The following is a 26,916-nucleotide window of genomic DNA, read 5'->3' as shown; positions in this document are numbered from 1 at the left end:
TAGCCAGCTCCAGCTCGGGCCAGCAGTCAGTCAGTCAGTCAGTCAGTCAGCAGTGGGCTCGGCTGCCGCATGGCCACTGTGTTAAACTTTCTTCAACAACAAGGGCAAAGTGTCGGATAACGAAGAAGAGTAGACTCACGGAGTGGTTCAGGGACATACGAGGAAGAGGTCTTCTATGAACCGGGAACCTGTGCTCCGCTGACCAAAGTGTTGTTTCCCACTCGTGCATGTTTAAACCAGAGGAGAGCTCTGGTGCCGTGTGTCGGCCAGACGACTACTAACAAGCGAGTGGCAACAGCAGTCCGGAGGCATGATTTTGAGACGGGGCTCAGTCGTTGCTGCCTTTTTACTCTGCTTTCTGGCCAAGGTATGTGGACTTCTTCAGGGTAAAACAGCGGGAAGGGTCACTCAGTTCAGTTGTTTGCATATACTTTGATTGTCGCCTTTTTATGCGCACGGCTATGCTAACATTACATGTCACCATGTCTCATGCAAAGTTAGCTTGCTGCAAGTGCAAATGTCTGGTAACTATCGGCAGAACGTCCCGTTTTGAATCACAATTTGTTTTTTAAAATAATGGGGTCAAAGTTTTCCATTGCACTCACTCTTCTGTCCTCAACAGGTGTCAGAAGGATTGGGACAATTCGAGTTGCAAATCTTATCGATGCACAATGCAAACGGAGAGCTGCTGAACGGCATGTGTTGTGATGGCACACGGACCACGGCGGATAGAAAATGCACACGGGACCAGTGCAATACGTTTTTCAGAGTTTGCCTGAAGGAATACCAGTCCAGAGTTTCTGTTGCAGGGCCCTGCAGCTTCGGAATGGGATCTACGCCTGTCCTCGGAGGAAATACCTTTTCTTTCAAGAGTTCTGTCAGGAATGACAAATCCAGGATTGTTTTGGCCTTCAGTTTTGCCTGGCCGGTGAGTTGGAGACTTTAAAAACACTTCTGAATTTCCTGACGTGCTTCTTTCTCTCCCATTTCTTCTTCTTGGAGAGAACATGTTTGTTTGCAGGGCAGTTATGTGCAATTACTGTCCGTCACTCATTCTCACTCTCCCGAAAAGTGGATTTCTTTGGTAGTTAGCTCTCTGTGAATTATCCTTTTGAGGAAAGACCCCCCTGGTCTCCTCATTATCTGCGCCAATTAACCAGGTGCAGGTATTTTTCGCAATTTGGCCTAGGCCTGTCTGTGTTATGGTGTTTAAAGAACTTTGCATGTTGAATCATCATAAAACCTAAAGTGGTCACAATCCATGGGGAATTCTAAAAAAGATGGTCTAATTATGACCCAAGGTTAAAAACCATCAAATATTTCAAGATAATCTATTTTAGTTTATTGCCTCCACCATGGATGTGGTTGGATTCTTCTTTGTACAATGTATTCTTGAAATGTTCCTCGTAAATGTTTTTTTTACTTGTCTGGCTTGAGTTCAACAAGTAAAAAGTTGAGGTATAAAGGTGGGTTAGCTGCATTCTCCCAGAATTCCCTGGCAGCTGCTCATGTTGCACAGTTCAGTAACTCCAGAGTGAAAGCCCACTTTCTGGTTTCCTCAAGTGTCAGCTCTTCTTCATAGAGTAAATAAATGGGCCTGACAGGCCTGTGGGAGAGTTGTAGCTCTGTGCAAGATATGATTTGCCATGCTGGAGCACATTTCGATGTAGTGAAAAAAGTAGGACTGTTCACAGACTGACTGGCCCCACAGCTTGGCCCGCAAACTCCTTCTCTGTGCCTGATGGGTGAAAGGCACAGTCCACTGGTATGTGTGTGTCCAATTACATCAAGGCTATTTTTACCACAATCTTGATGGAAGTTCTTGTCATTTCAAGCGGTGATTGCCTCACACTGCACAGATAAGTGATAGAACTGGAAAATCTCATGTGAAAGACTTTTGAGTACAACATTTTTACAAGTGTGTTACCTTTGGGGTAGAATGGATCATTGAGATTTGTGTGTTTTCCTTATGTTAAAGCCAGTTAAACAATGTTCTCAGCAGGGTAGCATGCCATTTGATATGGTCTGTATTTTTTATTTGCTCTCCACTTAGACACTGGCGCCTCGCACCTTTTTTAAAAGACAAAGGTTTCTGTTTATGTTCACGCCATGGCATTACTAACTTGGCAAGAACCCTCAGTTCCAGATTAGTTTCATCTTACTGGTTATAAACCCTTTCCTTTAGAAAACGGCACTTGTTGACATTGAAATGGAACCTGTGCCATTTCATGTTTAAGCACTCTGCTTGCTTTGCTCATTTATTTTTATATATTGGTGATAAAAAGTAAACTATGGCCTACATGACTTAGACCTTATGGCTGATGTCCTTGTCATTAAAGTCATACATCCATTGATTTAGGTAGAAAATGATTATATGTGGTGTAGTCAATGTATCATTTAAGAAATGTCGTGTCTATATACATTAATTGTATTCAACTCTATTGGAGAAAACTGTTTTTGGAGCAGCTAGGTTGAGATTTGGAAAATAACAGAGCGGCTCGTTAGATTCTCTCATCCTTCACTTCAAGTGCTTTACTTCAGTGCACATTAACAATTGTCAGGTTAGGTATGATATCACTCTTTGTCCTTTTCATCAGTTGATTGGCTGTTGTGGACAGATGGCAGTGTGGTGCAATTGGGTTGTTGGGTACTCCGAGTTCATGAAGCTTTTTCCCCCCCTTCATCCTCTCTTGTGAGCTGCATGAAGTTGGCCTCTTGTCCAGGCCAAGGGCTTTGTTTAAGTCACGCTCGGTTGGACCCCAGGCATTTCATCCCTTTAACCTTGCCACCCACAGTAACTGCTGCACTTAATGAGGCTACACACATGTGCTTAGATCAGGTAGAGCCAGGCATCTGTCTGAGTGCTGTTGGCTGAACATCCTTAACATTAGCACATCGTTGTTTTAGTGCCCTGTATGGATTCGCCAATGTCTGCTCTGTGCTTTTATTCCACAGAGAAGTGAGGTCCCTCACAGTGTATCAAGCAGGGACAATGGTGTGCCCTCAGTGACTACAGTGAGGATTATAGAGCATAATAGAGGCAGTGCAGCTGTAATGCCAGTGCAGGGCAAGCAACAGGAAGCAGATGTAGTAGACTCAGCAGTGATGAAGTTTGCTCTCGGAGCAAACTGTGACCGTGCCGCTGTGGCCACCTCAGCAGATTTGCCCATGTTGCACCTATACAAGAATGGAAGACATAAGTTAGACTGAACTTTTATTAGCACTTATTTGCTCACGTCCCAACTATAGTGTATATTCTTACTCTCTAATATAAGTAATATCTTGCCTTACATCTCAAGCCCTAGTTGATCTGGCACCCCGCATTCTGCTCAAATTTGATTTAATTATTCCCCTCATTTAATAGCTAATTTTTCCTTCATCTTTCATGATGCTGGCATATTTTGTCAGAACTGAGACATACAGGCATCACTGTGATTGATTTGTTGACAAGCCGGAGCCATCTGAGAACTGGGAAGAGGTGAGTCTCAGAACAATAGTCAGCACAGCCTGGAGGGTAAGCGCTGCCGGCTGCTGTTTGGGTAATGACATGTTTGTTTTATATAGTCTGCTCTGATGTGGCAGTTAAGTGCAAATTACTCAAGTGAAAGAGGGAAGAGAAACGTGTTCTTTCTCTTCTTTTTTTTTTTCTCCCTCCTACCTAACCCCATCTTTCACTTTAGGACTTTCTCAGTGAACTTGCAGTATTGTGTTAGTGTGAAGTTACATAATGCCCTCTGAAGCTTTGCTGCTTATCGAAGTTGTTTCACGCTGTATGGGAGCGTGACATCCAATGAAAATGCCTTTTTTAATTGGAGTTTACCTGTGCCTTGTTTTTGTTTCCATTAATGGCCAGTGACCATTGCAAAAGATGGATGACTGGCTGTTTGTTTAGTTAAATGCTTTATATTGACTTTTATTCCTAGGGTTCATTGGTTTGGATCTTGTTCGCCTTGTGAGAGATGCTAAATCTGTTTGCATCTGTTTCTTTTGGCAAAAGTTGAGATTCTTTCCTCTGGGTGAGGTTGTATCGTGTCCCCGGGGTTAACGAACCTCTACAGGTTATTTAATAAGCTGTTGATTGTACGGTCTCTCTGCAACTCTTGTTTTGATGAAAATCTTTTTGCAAAACAATGCATTCCTTCCTTCCCACCCATTCCATCAGTGCAGTCATTGGCTTTGAATGTGATTATGATAGCTGTCTTTTCATGACTGGGTTTTATGTGAAACAAGGGTGTGTTACCTAGCAGTCCCAAATCATTGGTTACAGTAGATCTCAGTCTGATGCTATTGAAGTGATTGACTCAGGGAAACTGATACAGAAGGTCAACATCCCTTTGACTGGACTGTTGACATTTCCTGTGTGCTGAGTGTAGGCTCAGACCAGTCTAATCTGTTGTGCCATGCCTTTTTTTTTTTTTTTTAGACCTTTGGCTTATGCCTGTTTTTCCGTGAGCCATGCCTCACTTTGTATTTTGTTAGATTACCTTGCAATGGTTCATCAAATGGCTCCATTTTCATTGTAGGGCAGGATGAGAGGCCTGTGTGTGTGTGTGTGTGTGTGTGTGTGTGTGTGTGTGTGTGTGTGTGTGTGTGTGTGTGTGTGTGTGGTGTGTGTGTGTGTGTGTGTGTGTGTGGTGTGTGTGTGTGTGTGTGTGTGTGTGTGTGTGTGTGTGTGTGTGTGTGTGTGTGTGTGTGTGTGTGTGTGTGTGTGTGTGTGTGTGTGTGTGTGTGTGTGTGTGTGTGTGTGTGTGGTGTGTGTGTGTGTGGTGTGTGTGTGTGTGTGTGTGTGTGTGTGTGTGTGTGTGTGTGTGTGTGTGTGTGTGTGTGTGTGTGTGTGTGTGTTCCCCTACTGAGAGGATCCAGTAGTGTTCTCTGGCAAGTCATTGTGTTTCAAACTGGAGTGATCTTTATCTCTTATGTTACTTATCTGTTGGACAGTGCCTGCTTGGCCAGGAAAGATAAGAAGACATATGGCCGCACTTATTGCACTTGGACGTATGTGTGTGTGTGTGCGCTCTGTAGTTCAAAGAGAAATTGTGAGTCAGCTGGGTGCCTGGGAAAAGTGAACCTGGCAGTGGCAGACAGTTCAAAGCTGATAACCGCAGAGAAGTTATGGAGTGTTAGTGAATGAGAAGTTGGGCAGTATCTCACTGTTATTTGGTCTGGAACCAAATATCTCAATAATGGCAATGCTACTTGTTAGATCAAACCACTAAAACATTATTGTTTCATTGATAAGCCTGGGGATGTTCAGATGTAGTTTACTTAATGCGAACACCAATTTTCAGACGATAAGAGAATTGAAAACATTGTTATCTAATGCCACAGGGTTATAGGGTTTTGATTTGATTGGGTTGTCAATCATGTTATTGTGGTACTAACACGTCATCAGTGTGTGGTGATGATGATGCTGCAACAGCTTCCATGTTGAGACAAGTCCAAATCATGCAGTTTTTGGGTGTGTTATGTTGTTGGACTGCTCTGTAAAGGAATCAGCCAATAACCCATTAAAATGTGTGCCTCTTGACAGCAGTTCACCACAAAGTGATTTAAGGATTTTACTTCCACCCGTCAGAATGTGAAGTTTCTTTGTGTAGCAGGTGAATCAGGCTTGTTTTACTTTTCAGTTGGCAGGGATACATTGTTGCTAATGCCTGTAAGCTGATAACATATTGATCAAATATGCTTGTATTGTTTGAGAGGTTACTGAAGGGTCACTGAAGGGACTTAACTGTAGTAGATTACAAATTCTAGTCAAGTTTTGTATCACTTCTCCTACTTCTCAGGTTAGTCACAACCACCCCAATTCAATGTTGCAATAATGACTAATATTAAAAGGTTGAGGGTGTCAGACAATATACTTCAGACAGTTCAGTGTCGTTGTGATGCATTTCAGTTCCCGTTCGAAGGATGAACTCACAATGCGCCCAATGCGTCATATGTGGGATTTGTTTTGGGTAGCTTTCTCAAATACATTTTTCCCATCCCCAATTAATTCAAAGATGTAGGTGGACATGCAGGTGGGAGTGCAAGTACTTTAAGGATGCATTCAAGTACAGTTATACAGACGGAGAAAATGGCCACAATATGAAATTAACACCAAAGATATTTTGCAACAGATTGTTTAAAACATGAGGTGAACACCGACTCTTGTTCGGGGTGTTGTTATAACTAGCTTTAGGTTGGTGGTAGGTATCACATTACCTCTGACCAGTGTTTCCGCCAGACCAGGGCTGAGAGGGCGTCCTTTTTCCTTTTCGTCATTTCAAGCGATAAAAACTCGATCTTCTCTCGAATTATTTTATTTTTCTACCTATCAAATGACGGCAAGACGCCCCCCTGGCGGAAACGCTGCCTCACTCACTTGAGTTCTGTGTCAAGTGATTGCAGCCAATTGTGAGTCAGGATATACCGTAAAGTCTGCGTTGCTGATGAGCACTGCATTTCAAATAATAGCTGCCCTTTTGATTGCAGTGAAACTCTGGCACATGATCAGACAAATGTCTCCTGGTAAGATTGAAAGTTGAATGGCTTACAAAACAAGGTAAAGCCATGGAAATCGGTCCAGAAGTGAGTCATACCTTGTTCTTTTTTTCTCCCTTTGGAAAGTGAACAGGGGGTTTCCTTCAAGCAAAGGTTTGTTTGCCATGAAGTCACTGCAGCAAAGAGGGCCATAGTAGCAATGCAGAATTTCTGAAATGCCTTCAGGCAGCGCTGCTAGGGGCGAGCATGTGTGTGAATATAACAAGTAGGTGTTTTCTAGTGGATGCTTGAGCACTTAAGTGGATTACACTTTCTCACAATCGCATACTTTCTCTCTGACTCTGTCATGCGCGTTCACAGGCACATTGTTCGCTCTCTCAAGACTGTGGCACAGGGCAGCGCGAATGTGTAAGCTGATATTGGTGTGAGCGCTACCGACCCTGAATCGGACAAAGCGTTTTTGGGAGTGCTGAAATCAAGACAGGCCCTGCAGAGTGTAGCACTCATTCAGTCTCTCTCTCGGTGCCTGTCCTCCCCACCATCAGTCACAAACACCTTTTATGTCAATTCATTCTTGACTTAATTCTTGCAGACAACAGTTTGCTTTAGCACTTTAGACTTCATTTTTTTTTTTTACACCAATCATAGCACAGGTCACTATAGTTTTATAAAACAGAACTGACTTGGACATCATCAACTGACTATAAAAATGTGAAATCCTGTTTCTATTGGGAGCAATGTTATCATTTCCAATGTACCATTTTATCCCCTTTTTTATTTGGACTTATAATAGCAATTGGTCCAGTGCAGCGCTGTTATATCTGGCTGGTTTCAAGTGCATCAGACAGACGCACCCTCCTGCTGGGTGGATGTCCAGTTCAACCAGACCCCACTGCCCATTTGTCTCATCCTAATCGTTAAGATGCAGAGACCTCTGCACCACCGCCAGCTTATCCTCTCTTAATCAGATCAACAGGACCATTGTGATAAGCTAATAGTTAGCAGTTTGCTTCTGTCCTGGGTCCTGTTGTAAGCTAACTCAATGAGAGGGAGAAGTAAGCTTCATTAGCAAGGCTGGTGAGGTCGTTAGAAACTTGGAAAAGTAAATTGGTGGTAAAGGCTCTACACTGTTCTGTGGCTCTCTTCACAATACCCGTCTGACATAATTATCACGTTATCTTGAAAGGGGAATGTTTATACTCATTCATAATACAATGATTGCTTTATGATCCTGCTCTTGGCTAACACTCCTTGTTTCTCCCTTTGTCTTCCAGAGGTCCTACACTTTGATAGTGGAAGCCTTGGACTTAAAAAATGAAACCGGTGGTGAGTATTTGTCCTTGTCTGGCATCTCCATCTTGCCTTCCCCTCTTTTTTCTGTCTTCCCCCCCGCTACCCTCATGGCAACGTCTGGGAGGAGTCGTGTTGAAGGTCGGAGAAGGAAGTTTATTCTTCCTGAACCCCCTGGCCTCTTCCACATGGTCCACTGGGTGTGCGTGTGTGTCTGTGTTAGGACAGTGTGTTGACAGCTGCCTGTAAGGCGGGAGAGCAGGACAGGGAAGCGAGGGGGAAGAGGAGGAAGAAGAAGAAGCGGGGACCGGGCAAACCGGGGGTAGTGAGGTGGGGGTGCAGACAGAGAGAAGCAAGTGTGGCGAAGTAGAGGAGGGGAGGAGAACCGAGGGGACCACGCTAACCCCCTATGAAAATGTTTTCATTTGGCCGATGACTGATGGCAGGTGCTGCCAGCCAGGGTCGGGGTCACACTGTGTTTCACGCCTCAGTGACAGTGAGACTGAGTTCATCCGGCCGCCCAGCACGGCGCTGGGACTAGCCTACAGTCACAATGCGTGGGGGGGGTGGCAAGGCCTCAGAGTTATCCTGCCTTGTGGGTTAAAGTTACCTTACCTGGGTTGCACGCTGAGCTCACAGCGGAAGACTTTACAGTGTAGTACTCGAACACCGTGGGTGTTCTTCCCATGAACTGAAGTGGTGTTAACATGCTGAATCCAAATTCTGGATGGCGGGTTTGGTTTTCTGTCGTTAACTGTGCTGGGATTCCTGCTGGTTAGCGGTCAGATTGGCGACAGCGCAGTGATCCCAGCTGAGGGAGGGCCCTCTCCCATGCTTGTTTATGCAGGTCCGTTCGAGGTCAACAAGGTTTCGGTCTTTTCTGCTGTATTTGCCGCTCCCCAGAGAGCTATTAGGGCATTGGTGTGAAAAGCCCCCTGAATGTACACAGTCAATGCTGGTTAAGCCCCTCTGAGCTCCACTGGGCTAGCTCGCAGCTCCGATAGCTTCATATGTTGTGACCATCCTAACTGATGTTTGAATGCAGACTGATTCATAAACACCGTTAATAGTTTCATTTAAGTTTTAAAGTGATTTTTCTTTGTTTCCCTTTTTGTCCAGATTACTTTTCTATGACTTTATATCCAGTGTGTGAGAAAATAAGTCCCCTTTTTACAGCTTAAACATTTAGATTTTCTCGATATTAAATTGAATATGATGCTCAAACACGACCGCTCTAAGCTTTATAAAGAGCGTCTGATTTATGTTTAGCTCCGTGCCAGGCAGCAGGTAGTAAGGATGTGTGACTCCTGACACTGCAGGTCAGCAGTCGGTAGAGAAATGCCTCACAGCTGAGCTCTGGATTCCAGACCACTGTGAAATGTTACTGGGCAATGTGATTCTAGTATGCCCCCAAGCCCCTGATACACACCACAGCACAGTAAATAAATGACAGCGAACCGTCCTGCACTGCATTGCATCATACTACACAGAGAAGCGACTCACCCGGCGGTCAGCCACCTCTGCTCATGTGAGGGCAGTAAATAACGGCTTTGACATATTTTTCATTCTCTCCCAGGTGGAAGATTTAGATATCTAGTAGCGAGTGCTCCCTGTGTGAGTGAATGAGAGGTGTTAAGGCGCAGGTCTTGTATGTATGTGTACAGTGTAGTGTCTGGAGTCTAGGCTAAGCATGTTTGCTCAGTTTGAGTGTGTTTACTCTGTGTGTGAGGCTCATTACAGCCCTGGGCTCCCAGGTCAGTCCTTGCCCGTTTGAAAGGGCCGTGACCTCCTCATGTTTGACAGGAAAATAAGTCTCTTTCTGGGTCAGGTCTGTGTGTTTTTAAGTCGCCTTTGGTTGTTGCACAATCACAACATAACCTGGGCCTTTGCTCCCTGTTTGAAGTTTAGCTGGATACTTTTAAGAGTGTAAAAAAGAGTTGACTAAAGTCCTTTTTGACTGCTGTTGAGTACACGAATGAATGTGATGGGGGGGGGGGGGGGAAAAGTGCTGATGGCACTCTGGCAGGCGTCCCAGCAGTGACTGTGGCATCAGTGTCCTCGCGCTGTAATTTATGGCGGCTGCGGTTCTGTCTTAGCCTGAGCCGATGCAGAGGACAGCATCTGAGACCAGTAATATCCTCAAGCTGTAAACCTGAGAATCAGAAACCCAACCATGGAGAGTTGGAGAGGGAGCGTGAGAAAAAAGCAGTTAAGAGTGCTCATTACAGGCAGCCTTTCCCTTTTTTCTGTATTTCCTCCTTGTACTTTTCTTCCTCTCCAGCACACATAGTTGGTTTAATTACATATAATCTGCTATCTCGGAGATCTTCTGCAATTTGTGTCCGAATTTTTGGGTTCCCACTTCCCACTATATGATCACGCATAACATTGCAACTCCCAAATGCATAAAGTAGAATGCTGCATTCCACTATCCTGTCCCTGGCTCAAACATTTGATGACTATTAACATAGCTGAGGAAAGCATTTAATGATGTTATGCTAATCATGTCTCAATGGATGTTTTAGGTGCAGATGGGAAGTTGATAGAGAAAGCCTCTCATTCAGGCATGATCAACCCCAGCCCGCATTGGCAAAAGCTGACTCACAACGGCCATGTGGCCCAGTTTGAGTACCAGATCCGGGTCAGCTGTGACGAGCACTACTACGGCTTCGGCTGCAACAAGTTCTGTCGGCCGAGGGATGAGTTCTTCGGGCATTACACATGCGACTACAATGGAAACAAGACATGTCTGGAAGGCTGGTCCGGACCTGACTGCAACACAGGTAAGAAGTGATGAAATGTCAGCATGATGAGATGGGTGGGTGAGGGTGACATCACTTCAAAATGGAAATGCTGATCAGACCAGCAGCTTGAGACAGTCAGATTGGTATTTATGACTCTGAATGGGTCTTCTTAAACTATCAGCCAGACTGTAATCTGTGAATCATGCCGATACACTGTCTGCTGTGTGGTTTGCATTGAATGGAAGCCTTTGTTTCTGAACTCTCACATCATTTCTCTTTCCTCTTCCAATCAAATAAAGCTTTTCATTGCCCGTATGACCAGGAATAAACTTCTATCCCTAGGAAATCAGCCTGGACTGCAGTCTATTCCTCAATAAATATTTTACTGTGTTACATGGCAGAGCATGCCTCGTTGTTTGTCGACAGCAATATGTGTTCTCTCATGTTGAGATGTGATAGTGTAGTAATTAAATAATTTACTGCTATAATTTATATGTGCTTTAAAATGGAGCTACATTTGAACCTAGTTCACCTCAGAACTAAACATGGAGAAGCAGCATTCAGTTATTATGCTCCAAATATCTGGAACAAACTCCCAGAAACCTGCAGGTCCGCTGCAACTCTTACTACTTTTAAATCCAGGCTGAAGACTTTTCTTTTTGCCGCTGCTTTTAATTGAACTATTCACATCTTAAACTGCACTGTAACTTTTAACTTTTATCCATGTATTTTTTCTTTTAATGTTTATTTTATTATCTTTTCTTTTTAATGACTGATTTTAAATGCCATTTTCATAATGTCTTCCATTTTTGTAAAGCACTTTGAATTGCCTTGTGTTGAAAGGTGCTATATAAATAAACTTGCCTTGCCTTGCCTAGTTACCAGACAGTACTTTTTTTTTTTTCCTCCTCTAGCTATATGTCGACAAGGCTGCAGCACTGAACATGGATCATGTAAGGAGCCAGGTGGATGCAAGTAAGTGACCAAGGCCGTTTTGTATGATTTATTAGTCTGTTATCAAGGATTTATTGCTTTTGTACTGTATAAAATGTCAAACACGGTTGATTTGACTTCTTACGGAGGCCGCTGCCAGAGGCCTGTGGTGTGGATCAATCCGATGTGTAGGGATTGTGTCCAAGCACCAGTTCAGTCATGGCATGGATCTTTCCCTGTACGTGCTCTGTTTTCTAGCCAAGAGACTATCAGTACCAGGGCTTTAACAGAGATGCTGGCTGAGCTACTTGTAAATCTCTCGTGGAGCTTTGGACCGGAGCTGCCAGTCAGAGAAAAGGGAGAGGCTCAACTGCCAAGTCTCCATGTTGGAAATGTAATGTGTTTCCCTCTAATGAGGCGAGTGTTATCAGGCAAATCGCATGTAACGTTCGGATGAGCGTTAAAGTGTATTGTTTGTGTAGCTAATGGCTTTCCTAATGCTGTTTATGCACACAGCCAGAGGAAAAACCCGGCGCAGATGGATATCAGAGCTGGGGCATTGTGTGCAGTTGTATCTCATCCTGGCGGAGGCCCTGCTCTGCCCTAACTCTTCCCACAGTTCAGGCATTGGCTGCTTTCTTAGTTGTCTGATTTGGCCATAAATCAAGCACAAGGACGATCAGGTTTGATCGTATTGTGCGAGCAGTGATGTTGTTTTTCCCAAGCTTTTGACATCATCAGGTTTCTTGTAAATGCTTGTGTGGCCACCGGCAGAACAAGAGAGTTGAATTGCTTTAGTCTCTCTGCACAGGTGTGGCTATATTTAAAGCTCTGGGTTTAACTCTGTTTATGTTCCGCGTGCCAAAAAACTCTCCAAGCAAGCTCTTCTACTGTTGTAGTCAGTGAGCAGTTTCCCATCGTTACGCTGCTGCACAGCGTTAAACAAAAGCTCAACACAACAACATGAGCTGCAGGCGAGGGCAGTCACCTTGTCGCTAAGTGCCACTGCTAATTACGCTCCATGGGAACTTAATTTAGTCTGGTGTATTTATTTATACCTCAGATTTGAATATTTCTATGACAGTAATAACAGTGCACCTGTGGACTAAGATTTATGGCTTAAAAATCATTAACTGCTCAACAACAACACTCTGTTTTCATGTCAGGAGTTAAAACAGTTATATGCGTCAGCAGAGCGAGACAATGTAATTTCACTCCCCAGTATTTTGTCTGCGTAATAACTGTAAATGATTTGGGATCCTGCTGGGGAATCCTGCTCTGCTTCTCATGGAGAGGATTAGCACACTTTTAAGAATAGCCTCTTTAATCACAGGCCGAGGTTTACTTAACCACCGCGTTTATTTTTACAGTCCGTCCGTTTCTCGGGCTAATCAGCGCGCCGCTCCCCCCAGAGGGACAAGGTTTCCTGTCGCTAGGCTCCACAGCAGCAACTGTATCGCCACCTCGCCACCTTTTAAAAAAAGACACTTATCAGTCAGGCTGGATTGCCTTCTTAATTATGGAGCCCAGGAAGAAAAGGGCAGCGTTATCAGTGTAATTATGGACCTGGACATTTCAGTGGTCAGAAGGCTGAGCTCCCCCTCCTCGTCCTTGGGGCACGAGCTTGACTCCTGACTCATGGGAACCAGGATGAGCAGCAGCGAAAGCAGCCGAACACTCCTCTCTGTCTCTACTGCCAAGCCACAGGCAGGGTGTTGTTAAAGGGAGCGTCTGGCCGCATGCTAATGTTAGCTGTGCTACAGGTCCCATTGGAACTGTAATTTAGTGTGTTTTTTCTTTTCTGTTTGGTAAAATTATAAATGCTCTTCTGTTTTCTTGTCCCCAAGTATTGTTTCAAAGCTGTTGCATAAACACCCTGCTACTTGGGATTTATTTATGGTCTTTTAAGACACAGCACAGTTGTTGTGAGGGCAAGCATAGTGGCCCTTTGTTTGTTTCATTTGTGCAGCGCCATGTTGCATCCACTATTGTGGTGTTCATTAAATTCAGATTATTACTGTATTGCTTTGAGTCATTTTAAATAAACAGAACAATAAGCTATTCATATTTTCAGACACCATAAGGGATTATTTGACCTCACTGTGATTGTTGTGAATTTTCCTGAATGTTCTGCATGTTTTTTCTTCTGGCGTGTGTGTCTGTATGTGCTTATGTTTTTTTGTTTGACTTAATATCACACTTCTGAGGCTAATGAAATGACTCTGTGTCTTGCAGGTGTCTGTATGGCTGGCAGGGCCAGTACTGTGACAAGTGCATCCCCCACCCCGGCTGTGTACACGGCACCTGTGTAGAGCCGTGGCAGTGCCTGTGCGACACCAACTGGGGCGGCCACCTTTGCGATAAAGGTTAATTCCCATCTATCATTTCAGTTGCAGGTCACCGTAAGAGCAGCCCATGTTGTGTAAAAACAAACTAAAGGTGTGGTTACCTCTCCCTTTTCAGATCTGAACTATTGTGGCACTCACCAGCCATGCATGAATGGAGGGACGTGTATCAACACAGGGCCTGACAAGTACCAGTGTACCTGTGTTGAAGGCTACTCTGGGGCAAACTGTGAGAGAGGTGAGTGTCAATTTGAGTCTTTTTATTGCTAGCAAGCTTTGGCATTAGCTTTTTAAGAGACTAGAAAACTCACCCCGTTTACTTGTCTCTCGTAATGAGAGAGAGAGAGCTCTGTTAGGAGAATTAGGACAACAATGTCATCATGGAGAATCTGATCAAAAGATACTCCAAAGTTGCATGGACATTTGGGAACCAATCTTTGTAGAGGTTGGTAAGTGGACTCAAAGTCAGAATGTCCTGTCCTCCGCTGCTTAGATTTTTCTTTGTATTTTGGCAAAAAACTGATAAACAGACTCCAAGATTCACCTAAACCCCCTTATTTTCGGTGTTGCTTATTAAACGATACACTTGTGCAACCCAAGTTTAAATAGAAGATTGAATCTCATGGGGTCTCATCCTTATGCTTGCAGTTAGAGTAAGTGGGTAGGTTCTGGGCTTTCTTAGCTTGCAGACAAAAGGTCAGAGGTGCCTTGAGTTTGTAATCAGAGGAGGTGGTAACTCGGCAATAATCTTGTTTCCACTCCAGCATGAGTGGCCCCCAAGTCAGGTAATCCACCGGTTTGATCTTCAGGGGCCGGTCATCCCTCTGCTCCTCAGGCCCTCCAGACAGATGGGTGTGGTGCTAAGGTTCAGCTGCTGCAAACACTTACCATGGAGATGATGGTTTTTCCTCATTAAATCTGAGCCTCGCGGGGTGCTGACAGCTTAACTGCGGAGATGTCAGGAAACCGTGCCCTTCGTAACAGGAGGTCCTCAGAGCAGGGGATACGTCAGCCTATTGTAACATAGAGGCCCCCGGGTGCAGGGCCGCATCCTCACCCCTCCCCACGGCATACCACTGATCACCTCCAACTGCCTAGTTATTCTCAGAGTGAATCATTCATTTTTGATTCATTTGGGACCCACTCATCCTTAACTCGTCCATAAAGGAGAAACTCCAGGGGCAGATCCTCCCCCCCCCCTCTCTCCCCGCGCCCCCTCCCGCCACTCTCTCATCTTGTGCCCCTTCTCAGAAGAAGAATGGCGGGGAGTCAGAGGGAAGTCACGGTGCGTTGGTCGGGTCAACTTAGCATGAAAGATGATTTCCTGGTGGTGTGTTCTGCCGGGCGGGTAATGAGAGTGAGATGGGGGGGGGGGGATTTTTGAGCGCGCTTTTGGGCCAGGGGGGGAGGCAAGGAGTTAGGTGATGGGTGAGGGAAGTCGACCCCTGGGTGTGTTCTGCTGACAGCGGGCAGAGGCGTGCACTTTTCCAGGAATGAGTCAGAAGCTGAATGGATTTTTGCATCTGATTTATTTTTCTTTTGAATATAGTACACCATATGATGTCAGAGTGAATTGGTGTCATGGCAGCTACAACATCAGAAAAACATCAATTTAAATATCAGCTTATCGGCCAGAAAGGATAAAATCACACATATATCAAATAGTGGATTTTCTATCTTTTTTTAAGTGATTGGCAGGAGTGATTTCAAAATGTTTCTCTTTCTAGCGGAACATGCCTGTCTATCCAATCCATGCTCTAACGGAGGGAGCTGTTCAGAGACCAGTCAAGGCTACGAATGTCAGTGTGCACCAGGCTGGAGCGGCCCCTCCTGCACCACCAGTAAGATTCCACTCAACCTGCAGCCATTAAGTGTCAGTACCCTCATCAAAAAAGGAATCGCGTTGAATAACCACAAGTGACTTCCTCTTTTTAGATGTTGACGACTGCTCTCCAAACCCCTGCAATCACGCGGGAACGTGCCAGGATCAGGTGAACGGTTTCAAGTGTCACTGTCCTTCACAGTGGTCGGGGAAGACGTGTCTGATAGGTGAGCCTCTTTTCCTCCTTCCACCACGCCACACCTGTCAACTGCACATGCAAATGCCACTAACCCCTTCTCTCCCTCTGTAGATGCCAACGAATGCGACAGCAAGCCCTGTGTCAATGCCAACTCGTGCCGCAACCTGATTGGTGGATACTTCTGCGAGTGCGTCCCTGGTTGGACGGGGCAGAACTGCGACACCAGTGAGTTGAAGGCTGTCTGCTGCACCTGTCCAGCTCCTTTTTTAAATGTATTGAATGATTTAGTCTGTCGAGTGTGGCCTTTTCCTGCAGTGTAAATGAGTGTGCTATAATGTTATAAGCCCTGTGTGTGCGTGCTGTGGTGACAATCCCAGGACCAGTTTCACTTGGCAGCAGGCAGGATTGCTCAATACTCTGTGTTGCATGGATTCTGCACACCACTATTCAACTCTCTCTCGCTCTGCCAATGTTTTCAAAGGCCTCTAGCATGGGAGACATAAAGCACAGACTTGTTTTCAAAGACAGACAATTCTCTCAAGCTGTTCAAGTATTAATCCTCATATTTGTTTTCCCGTGCAGACATTAACGACTGCAAGGACCAGTGCCAGAATGGGGGAACTTGCAAGGTACGTGTCGCGTCAAAAAGCATTATTAGCTTTATCTGGCATCGCTACTTCGTTTGCCAGCTTGTTTGTTTGCTTTATTGCGTTTCTTTGTCGAAAACCAGGGACATTTACAGCGGTTGCATAAATAGCTGCTGTAAACGGTGCTCTCCAAAACCGACAGTGGAATTGCTGTGGAATTCCTCTATGAAATCAAATCTGAGGGGAGTGGGTTCAGAGGGGTTTCTAAGGGAGGGACACACAAGGTCCTTGACCACACTGGCTAGAATTACCATAAACATTATTGTGTTGAGCCCGTGCCAGGAAAATGTGTTGAAATGATTGCTGAGCTGTGATAATGTCCCCTCAAAAGTTGGCGCAGCCCCCCCTCTCAGCTATAGCTATTCATTTTGTTCCCTGGTTTAACAGTTATTGTTTGCACCCCGCCCTGTCAAAGCACTTCATCAAGTGTGTGCCTGCATTAGGTTAACCCTTGTGTCTCTCTTGCTCTCTCAGGACTTGGTTAACGGCTATCGTTGCGCGTGCCCCCCTGGCTTCGCCGGCGATCATTGTGAGAGGGACATCGACGAGTGTGCGAGCGCGCCGTGTCTGAACGGCGGCCGCTGTCAGGACGAAGTCAACGGCTTCCAGTGCCTGTGTCTGGCAGGCTTCTCAGGAAACCTCTGCCAGGTAATACACAACTCCCACCACTATCATACCTGCTATCGTTTAGCATCTTAAGCCTTCTCGGCCCCCTATCTGCCAGCATTGCTGTATCTTTGGGTTCGTTTTCCTGCCCCACCCTCTTAAATGGCCGTTGTTCCACAATCCTCCTTTTTTAAAAGGGAGTGCTTTGTTGAAGCTGCTCCTGGCTACAGCGGGATACATTCCTCAGTGCTGAAGCCCAGACTCAGAGGACGGCTCCTATGTCTCTGCCTTGTTTTTCCCCTTCCTCCAAGTGCTGTGCGTGTGTTGTTTCCTGGCACAGCCTGCAGGGAGGATGCTGTGGGTTTTGCTCTGTTCAGTGTAGCAGAAACCATGTGAGCTATCAGGTTCACCACTCTCTATTCCATACCTTTTTGCCATAGCTGGATATCGATTACTGCTCGCCCAACCCGTGTCAGAACGGAGCGCCCTGCTTCAACCTGGCCACAGACTACTACTGCTCCTGCCCCGAGGACTACGAGGGCAAGAACTGCTCCCACCTCAAAGACCACTGTCGCACCACCACGTGTAAAGGTACGTCTCCTGCCTGCAGTAACCACAACCTTTTCACGCGTTGTCTTCTTCCAGAACATTTCTGTAAGTTGATCTGCATAAACTGCTGTAGTAAGATGCTGACTAAGGCCAGGTCTTCAGCATTTGTCAAAAAATGTCCCATGAGCGCAAAACCTATACATCAGTCTTAAGCATTGCAGGTTTTTTGGCCTAGATGAGAAGGTTTTTTTGTGTAACCCCCCTCCATCTTCTCAGCAAAGCTTTTCCAATGATTCTCCCCTCCTCTGAGTTCTTTGAGAATCTGGCAAAAGGCTGATAGCACTGTGTGTGTTCTTGGTAATGACTTGGTGGGCTACTTTTTTTTTTCTCATTGAGTGTGCACAACTTTTTTGTGTGTGCATGTGTGTAATTGAGTGGACCAACCACGGAGTCAGATACCAGACGGTGAGATTCTCTTTGCTCTTGGCAAGAATTAAGTGATTACAGGAGAGAAAATCCACCCGCTCCTCTAACCTGATCAGACAGGGGGAAAGGAAGGGATTTCAGCGCAGAGTGAAACAGATCACTCTGAATTGCTTATGAAAGCATAACAGCTTATGGCTGTTTCTCCCGTCATGAATTCTTTTCACATTCTCACTGATACAGTTTTTCTCAGGGGATTTTAAGGCCTGTACTTGTAGATATTTCCTAATCTTGTAATCTCTCATGCTCACTCCTGCTTTCTTTGTCACTTTTTGGCTCTCATCTCCATTTTTTATGATGGACTCAGATCAGATGGATGCTCTCATGTGAATATCAGCAATAAAATACATTCTTATCACTTGGAAGACATAAACCCTATTTTATGATTTGGAACAAGTTTCTGTTCAAACATGGTATGTCAGCTGTTTTACTGTCTCTTCTCTTCGCAGTGATTGACAGCTGCACCGTGTCCGTGCCGTCTAACAGCACGCCGGGAGGGGAGCGTTACATTTCATCTAATGTGTGTGGACCTCACGGGCGCTGCCGGAGCCAGGCCGCGGGCCAGTTCAGCTGCGAGTGCCAAGAGGGCTTCAGAGGCACCTACTGCCACGAGAGTAAGACCAGACCCCACACACTCACAGTGCAGAACACAAGGCACCACCGATTGTGCTATATCAGATTGACCTCACACTCACAATCTCACATTTGTCTTGTTTATTTCAGACATCAACGACTGCGAGAGTAACCCATGTCGCAACGGAGGCACCTGCATCGACAAAGTCAGCGTGTACCAGTGCATCTGCGGCGACGGTTGGGAAGGCGACCACTGCGAGATCAGTGAGTAGTACTGCTCGTGCCGTGCCCTCCACACAAACACACCTCCTTCATGGGACCGTGCAATCCATGCTTCAACATAAAAACTGTGTTTGAAATGCCGCCCATTAATCACACTCCCGCCCATTGTCTCCACCAGACATCGATGACTGCAGCACCAACCCCTGTCATAATGGAGGGACATGTCGAGACCTGGTGACTGATTTCTTTTGCGAATGCAAGAATGGCTGGAAGGGAAAGACCTGCCACTCCCGTAAGAGCACTCTTTTTGTTCTTTTTTTGTGTGTGTTCTTTCTTCCACACCCGTGTAGTCTGCCTGTGCAGGCTCTTGGTATGTGCTTATGGCTGTATGTAATTACTCAATCTTCTATACCGTGTGTGTTCTTTCTGAACGTATTTGAGTGCACAGCTAAAGCGATGGTTGTAAATGATCCCCTCAGGTGAAAGCCAGTGCGATGAAGCCACATGTAACAACGGTGGCACCTGCCATGACGAGGGCGACACGTTCCAGTGCAAGTGTTCCCCAGGGTGGGAGGGTACCACATGTAACATAGGTGAGTCACCACTTGGTTTACATTTTCATATTAAGACACACACACACACACACACACACACACGTAAGACTGCTTTGTGGGAGAGCTCCGTCTTGTCTCCAATATTAATCAGATCTGTCCGATCCCCAAGGTCTACAAACAGTTTTTATCCCTTCACTCTGTCAACACTCCCTCCCATCTTTTGCTTGCACATTTCTCCCCTCTCCCGTGAGTGCTGACAGACATCCGCTTAAAATTCCCTGATTGCAGAGACAATACACTTCAAAGTCCTGGAATGCAGATTCCCTCAGAGAAAACGGAAACCCCACAGTACAAAAAGCCAAACCAACATCAGACATTTGTGTTTTCTTAAGGTTCATGATCACTGATTTCACTGATAACATCTTTTTAAAAGTAAGAGGAAACTGACAAAACAACTTTCTCTCTCTCAGCCAAAAACTCAAGTTGCCTTCCCAACCCGTGTGAGAATGGAGGAACCTGCGTGGTGACTGGGGAATCGTTCGCCTGCGTCTGCAAGGAAGGCTGGGAGGGCCCCACGTGCACCCAGAGTGAGTACTCTTTAAAGTGTGCATGGGACAAAGGTGGACAGTTATTGCTATTAAATGATGATAAACCTCCTGCTACCTAGTCAAGGCAAACCTGCATCTGATTAAACCCCACTCCCATCCCCTCTTGATCTGTACCTTTTTTGTTTCTTTTTTATCTCTCTCCTCTCTCTGGCTGCTGCCGGCCAAGAGAGGAGAAAGATTTGGAAAGTGGAGACAGATGTTTCTCCCCCCTCTCCTCCCCCTCCTCGTCTAACACACACCCGTCTCTCCCCTCTCGTCGTTGCATTCCTGTCCAAAACAGTGACATGTCGGCTTGTTCTACAGCCTTCCTTTCCCTGTCCTCGTACGCATGTTCTCTAAAACATAAATTCCCCCGACTTTTGTAAGGGAGGGAGAACTGGGCGGGAATATCGGTGTGAATGTGTGTGGTGTAAAGGGGGGGGGGGGGGGCTAGAATGTACTTTTGAGTGTGAGAGTGGATTGTTTGCTCCGATGGTAATAAGGCAGAGTAATCAGGCGCTGCGGAGTCCAGCCCAACACGCAGGCTCAGACGTGCTCTTAGCTGTCATGTGCGCTGAACACTCATACACACATGAGAAAAAACACACACACTCACTGCTTTCTGTCTCTCTCTCCCTCCCTATTTTCTCAGATACCAACGACTGCAGTCCCCACCCATGGTAAGTGGAAGCCAAACATTTCCTGTAGATTTAGACAGATGTAAACAGGGAGCTCCTCCTGCGTGGTAGATTCTCACCTGCAGGCTTTCTCTCTCTCTCGCTGAGAAACTGGCATACACCCTTCCCTGTCCTTCCTGAGAAGCAATCAGCTATCTCTGTTTCTGGAACTCCCTGCCAGGACTCTTTTTATAACCACATACCACTGGAGCTCACTCCCAAACACATGCACATGTCAAAGACAAAGTCTGATTGCATCAATTACCTTTTGAGAGATCATTATAGTCGAGTGATGAGAACATTCCAGCCCAGAAATGTGTTGATGCAAAATGAGTGTCGATTGATGTTAGTCTGTAAAACAAATCCAGATTAAAAAACTGACGCCCCATTGCCTCCTTTTTTTCTCTCTGCAGCTACAACAGCGGGACCTGTGTGGACGGGGATAACTGGTACCGCTGCGAGTGTGCTGCAGGCTTCGCTGGTCCAGACTGCCGGATCAGTAAGTATTAGCCCGGCTTCCCTACCCATCCCTGATCCCCAATAAGTTAGAGCAGGCCCGGGACCATCACAGCCGCTCCAAATGGAAGGTCTAGCCGGCCAATTATCTGTGCGTTGGGCTGCAGGCCAGACCGAGCCATTTTGGTGTCCCTCCACCGGGCTCTGCTGCTGTCCCCGGGGGAAACCGGCTTAGCGGGCCAACAGCTAATCAGCCATGCTCTCTGACACTGATTACACAGATTGTTTTCCCTCTTAAAGGCTTTCAGATGGCCACATTCTTTCCCATTGCAAACCCTTTGTTCTGCTAAGTCCAGCCCTCAGCTCCTGCATACCTGCTAATGATGCTGCCTTTTTAATAAAGCTGCATGGGGCAACAAAAAAACCGTCCAGGACTGATTCAAAGCATGTTTGCTTGTTTTTTTATGAACTGCCGTGTATGTGTACGCACTGTTCAAATGACACATGACCTCCAGGAATTAGATTTGTGTGCCGACTGCTTAACCTAATATTTGTGCGCTGTCTGGCTGTTCTCTTTATTCCCAAACAGAGCCACTTCTTACCTCTCGCTCTTCCCCTCCTGTGACAGATATTAATGAGTGCCAGTCCTCTCCCTGTGCCTTTGGCTCCAACTGTGTGGATGAGATCAACGGCTATCGCTGCCTGTGTCCCCCGGACAGGACGGGACCCCACTGTCATGAAGGTACAAGTCTTCACGACACAATAAAGGACAAATTACACACATCACAAACACCTTCCCAGATCTAATACTGTGATTCTTTTTAACAGAGACGAAAAAACATTGCTCTGTTAATGGACGTGTCGTCCTCGATGGTCTCGGATGGGACGAAGACTGCAACACCTGCCACTGTTCGAACGGGAAAGTTGTGTGCACAAAGGTAGGTCTCTCCCTATGTGAAATAATGTAAAAGTGAAGTATTTGGTATAAATGGTTGCGTGGGTGGATGTATCTCAGGCTCTTCTGTCTTCAGAGATCTCAGGTAGGGCCTACAACAACACTGTGTGTCACAGGGTGGAGCTGGCGTGGGAATATCACATTCTGTACAGAGATGATGCCATTGTGTTTTGAAAGCAACACAATGGCAGTGTTGGAAATACTGGTGTCAGGTGCCAGCTCTGAATTTCCCAAAGTCTCACCGGGTGAAGATTGGGTGATATACAGTAGAGGCCCGAAGTAGTGCTATCATTATCACGCTCATTTAACTGCCAGATTAACAATGGCGCCTCACTGACACTGCTCCCTTCAGGAGAGAAATGCATCATGGGGTGAACACGATCTGGGGATGTGAGATACAAACTTCCATGGTAAATATAGTCTGATATGGGAACACAGTGACGTGTGGGTTTTACCGCACTTTAGCGGATTACAGAAGCGTATCCCTTGACATGAATGGGAGAGAAATTAATCTTTACAGAGCCATTTGATCTGTGACTGGGAACAACTGTAAACTCCAACCTGGGATTTCATCTCTGGTGTTCAATATTTATTTAGATATTAGATATATTTGTATTAATTCAGTGGTAAACAGATTAAACCACGACAACGATATTATTGGAAAATGGAAATGATGGAATTATGCTATTTGTCATTTTCATCTTTAACTAATTATGCATTTTGTCTTTTATCTTGGCAAATTAATTCCACTGTTTGGGGAGGGAGACGAAGTAAAAACTGAAAGAAACTGAGATTATTAAAGAGGTGCTGGATTTTTTTTAATTATCGTCAATACTATTAATATCCCAACGCTCCTGCTACAGACCTTGCAATCCCTAGAGCCACACCACTAGCTGGGATTAAAGAAACGGTATCATCAGCCCTATAGCCTTATATTTGTTGAATTATAAGGAAAAAGTCTTAACATAGTTTCCCTGTGTTTCTCTCCAGATGTCATGTGGCCCTATGTCCTGCCACATAGGGGCCAAAGGTCGCGGCGGGTGTCCCTCCGGTCGGAGCTGCGTCCCCATCAGGGAGGACCACTGCTTTGTGAAGCCCTGCGTCGGCCTGGGGGAGTGCTGGCGCTCCAACCCTCCCCCACGTCCCACCGAATGCCACCCCAGCTCCAGTTACCAGGACAACAGCTGCGCCAACATCACCTTCACCTTCAACAAGGAGACCATGCCTCAAGTGAGTTACCTAGGCACCAGGGAGGGAGAAATTGAATTGTAGGGGTTTTGGGGTCATTTTTCATGCCCCCCCCCGTCCCCCCGTCCCCCGTCCCCCTCACCACCACCTCTATAACATGAATGGGAGCAGCAAACTGTGAAAGATCAGGTTTTCAAAAGTGCTCAACCATCCCTCCTGGGCAAAAGGATTTCTCGTCTAAGACTCCTGAACAATCGGGCCATGTATTTAAATTCGCTCCAGGAAGAAAAAATGCCGGGATATTTCCTTCTTTTTTGTCCCCTTTCTTTTTGTTGACTGCATCCAAGTTCCTGAGAATCAGGCATTCACGACTTCATGCCAATCCACTCTTAACCCTGACCGCACTGCGAGATTAATTTCAGGATCAGATGGATTTGAGCTAAACAGGACCACTGGCGACTCTGTCACCACACAGCATCATCACTCGCCAGCTGCCTAACAAGCATGACAGCAGACAGTGACAAGCATATGAGCCTGTGGTCTTTAATCTAAATGAGGTGGATCCCCACCATGTTGACCCCACTGCCAAAAGTGCAGGCCGAGCTCTTTCTTCTCTTCTTGTATTTGTTTCCATTTGTGTTGTAACATTTGCTTTACTTCTTCTCCATGTCCAGAGCCTGACCGTGGAGGATGTGTGTAAGCAGCTGAGGCGCCTGTACGTGGTGAAGAATTTCTCCTTGGAGCATTCTGTGTCCATAACCTGTGACCCCTCATTCTCAGCCAGCAACGAAATCCACGTCTGCATCGTAAGTACCTCCTCCCACTCCCTGTCTGCCATATGCCTGCCTGCCTCTATTAATGTATGCTCAGAAAAATCCCCTTTGATTTATAGCCTGCAGCGTGCATTCTTAGCAGCATTAATGGGATAGTTTGTGGATTTAGGTTGGGTTGTTTTGTGTCCGGTGAACACAATTAATGAAAAATAGAACATAAACCTAAAGCCACAGATTTTAAATGTTACTTTCTTTTTCACTCTTCTAGGCTATGGAGGACCATCGGTTGGACAGTAGTCCTATTAAAGAGCTCACAGACAGGATAATCGACCTGGTTAGCAAGGGCAACGGGAACAACAACAACAACACCATCATCGCCGCCATCATAGAAGTGCGTGTGCCAAGCCCCAGCAAAACGGGTAAGAACCGCCTCCAAACTCTGGCTGTTTCCCAGACTTTCACTCGGTGTGTGGGAGCATTCTGTTTTTTAATGATAAGATCAGATGAGATAGAGCCAAGGCCCTTAAATGACAGTGATGCCTAGTACCAAAGAAAAGTCATGCACGTGTGAAAAGTAATTCCTAATCCTCCCACATACGTTGGTCGGCCAGGTCCTGCCATCTCATGGCAGTTGTACGGGAGCTTAAAAAGATTTTGGTCAGAATGGAAGAGCAGAGCTGCCAGGCTACGTGGTTTTAGATTGTCTCACTGCGACTGGCTGGACTCGTAGTAAGACCCCCGCATGTGTCCACCATTCATCAACACAGTGACAGCAGACTGCCGCCACAGCCAAATAGAAGCAGCCTCCTTCCTTGTCCAGGGCTCAGAGGTCAGGTTGCACTGGCAAAGCATGCTAACTATTTAGCAAGCTTGACATTGCAATACAATAAAACCTTTTGTGTATTGTTTAACTGGGACTCCTTTCACTCTTTATATTTGGGGCATCTCTTTGACCGGTCTTCTTCTCTTCCCTCAGACTACCTAGTGCCCCTCCTCAGCTCCGTCTTCATTGTCATCTGGGTCCTCGTCCTCGTCTCTGTGTTGCTGTGGTGCATGCGGCGCCGGCGGAAACAGAGCAACCACAACGGGCCGCCGGCCACCAGCGCCGAGGACAACACGACCAACAACGTGAGGGAGCAGCTCAACCAGATCAAGAACCCTATAGAGAAGCACTCGGGCCTCACGGTGGCAATCAAAGACTACGAAAACAAGAACTCCGTCATTGCCAAAATAAGGACAAATCATCCCGAGGGGAATGAGGACGACAAGGAGAGGCACTTACAGAAGGGCCGCTTCGCCAAACAGCCAGCATACACACTGGTGGAGCGGGACGAGAAGACGCCGGTTTCCAACTCCACATCCAAAAACCCTAATTGGACTAATAAACAGGACAACAGAGACTTGGAGACAGCAAACAGCATAAACAGGATGGACTACATTGTATAGCAGACAGCTGTGTTGCTGTGCAACCAAGCCTTATGCCTTCACACCCCGGTGGTGGGTGAGACGGGGGAGCTTTGGCATGTGTAGTTAGCAAACTGTCGTGTCAGTCGTGACCCCACAGTATTTTCAGATATTCCCCGTGTTAATTTAAGTTTTGACAAGCTGGCTTACACTGGCAGTGACAGTTGCTTTGGTTGGCTGGAAACACAAGGCACTGGTATACATTTCACTGTAGAACTAGCTGCAAGTGTCCTCCTCTGCATTTCAGTTCCCTTGTTGTTATTTTAGTGGACACATGTTAGGGGTTCCTGGTGTAATTGTTGTACAATGACTAAAACGACCCGACATGTTTAATTCTAGAGATAATTATTTTTAGTATGTTTTTGAATTATTTTTAGTTCTGTTTGGAGAAAGTGCCTTTTCAGCTTTTAGACTTCAGCAACTGTCAAATGAGAAAAAATATCAACTTTATTATTTATTTTTATTTTTTGGGGGGGAGGGAGGGGAAGGTTTCAATGTCAGCAGTTGCTGCCAATATGAAGAATTGATGTCGATTTAGAACATGTAGATATGTACATTTTTTTATTAATCATTGTGTATATTTGATTTATTAACTTAATAATCAAGAGCCTTAAGATATCATTCCTTTTTATTTATATGTTCTGTCTAGTTTGAAGGTTTTGATAGCTGTGGAAGTCTACCATTTCTTTCAATGACTTCATTTTTCAACGCATTTTATAAAAAAAGCCACATTTCAAAGAAGACAAAGGATGGGCACGTTTGGCCTGAAACACTTTTATTGTCGTTTTTCCACACATTTGACATTTCATTACTTGTTGCCAGGACCTTGATTGAAGGCAGTGAGGTTAGGACAACGACAGATCAGCTGCTGCGAGGGATGGACATGGTGGCAGACATATTGCTTGCCACTAATGGATAAACACTTAAGGGAACAAAAGTCCTTCTGCAGCTTCAGTTTAAACCATCGAAACATTTCAAAGGCAAGTCACGTCATTATGACACGCCACTATTCCCATCTGCTTTAGTCAGCGTAATATCAAAAGCTAGACAGAGTACTTGAAGAGTAGGGGAGGGGCCGGGGGGGGGGGGGCAGCAATGGGAACACTGTAGAATCCAATAGAATACACTGCCTCTGCTTTGTTTCTGTGCAAATTAGTTTATTTTCTTTTTTTAAATGAGGCTCTTAAAGACAAACATGTTTTATCTCATTTGTTAACCCTTTGAGATCATGGCAACATTTTGTTCTATTTTTGACTTTGTGTTATGAACTTGAGAATAATGTGTTGATCTGGCAATATATTTTTGAAAGTCATATTTATTAAATATTTTGTATGAAAAGAGAATTAAAGTTGTCTTTTGTTCTGGA

The 26,916-nt window shown here is 45.5% G+C and overlaps 1 protein-coding gene across 1 annotated transcript; it reads left to right on the top strand.

Annotated features, from left to right (window-relative positions):
- Window positions 1-26,916, top strand: jag1b (jagged canonical Notch ligand 1b). The gene is made up of 26 exons (XM_034152689.1): window positions 1-367; window positions 623-928; window positions 7,758-7,809; window positions 10,299-10,556; window positions 11,432-11,492; window positions 13,686-13,816; window positions 13,914-14,033; window positions 15,523-15,636; window positions 15,731-15,844; window positions 15,928-16,041; window positions 16,399-16,445; window positions 16,938-17,111; window positions 17,510-17,660; window positions 18,551-18,715; window positions 18,825-18,938; window positions 19,075-19,188; window positions 19,376-19,489; window positions 19,921-20,037; window positions 20,690-20,717; window positions 21,128-21,213; window positions 21,799-21,912; window positions 21,999-22,108; window positions 23,116-23,355; window positions 23,988-24,119; window positions 24,355-24,505; window positions 25,063-26,916. The coding sequence occupies exons 1-26, from the start codon at window positions 311-313 to the stop codon at window positions 25,530-25,532; spliced, it is 3,654 nt and encodes a 1,217-aa protein (XP_034008580.1). The 5' UTR covers window positions 1-310; the 3' UTR covers window positions 25,533-26,916.

Source organism: Trematomus bernacchii, unplaced genomic scaffold (assembly GCF_902827165.1).
Source record: "Trematomus bernacchii unplaced genomic scaffold, fTreBer1.1, whole genome shotgun sequence".
In the NCBI taxonomy this organism is placed as follows: domain Eukaryota; kingdom Metazoa; phylum Chordata; class Actinopteri; order Perciformes; family Nototheniidae; genus Trematomus; species Trematomus bernacchii.
The sequence above is the reverse complement of the archived record's forward strand: the minus strand, read 5'-3'. Positions and strand labels throughout refer to the sequence as shown.

What these genes read in the sequence shown, in the direction of transcription:
- jag1b (XM_034152689.1), top strand. Translation starts at nt 311, where the DNA reads ATGATTTTGAGACGGGGCTCAGTCGTTGCTGCCTTTTTACTCTGCTTT. An exon ending in CGGCCACCTTTGCGATAAAG is followed by an intron (nt 13,817 to 13,913) that starts GTTAATTCCCAT and finishes CTCCCTTTTCAG; the next exon opens with ATCTGAACTATTGTGGCACT. An exon ending in GGGCCCCACGTGCACCCAGA is followed by an intron (nt 20,038 to 20,689) that starts GTGAGTACTCTT and finishes CTATTTTCTCAG; the next exon opens with ATACCAACGACTGCAGTCCC.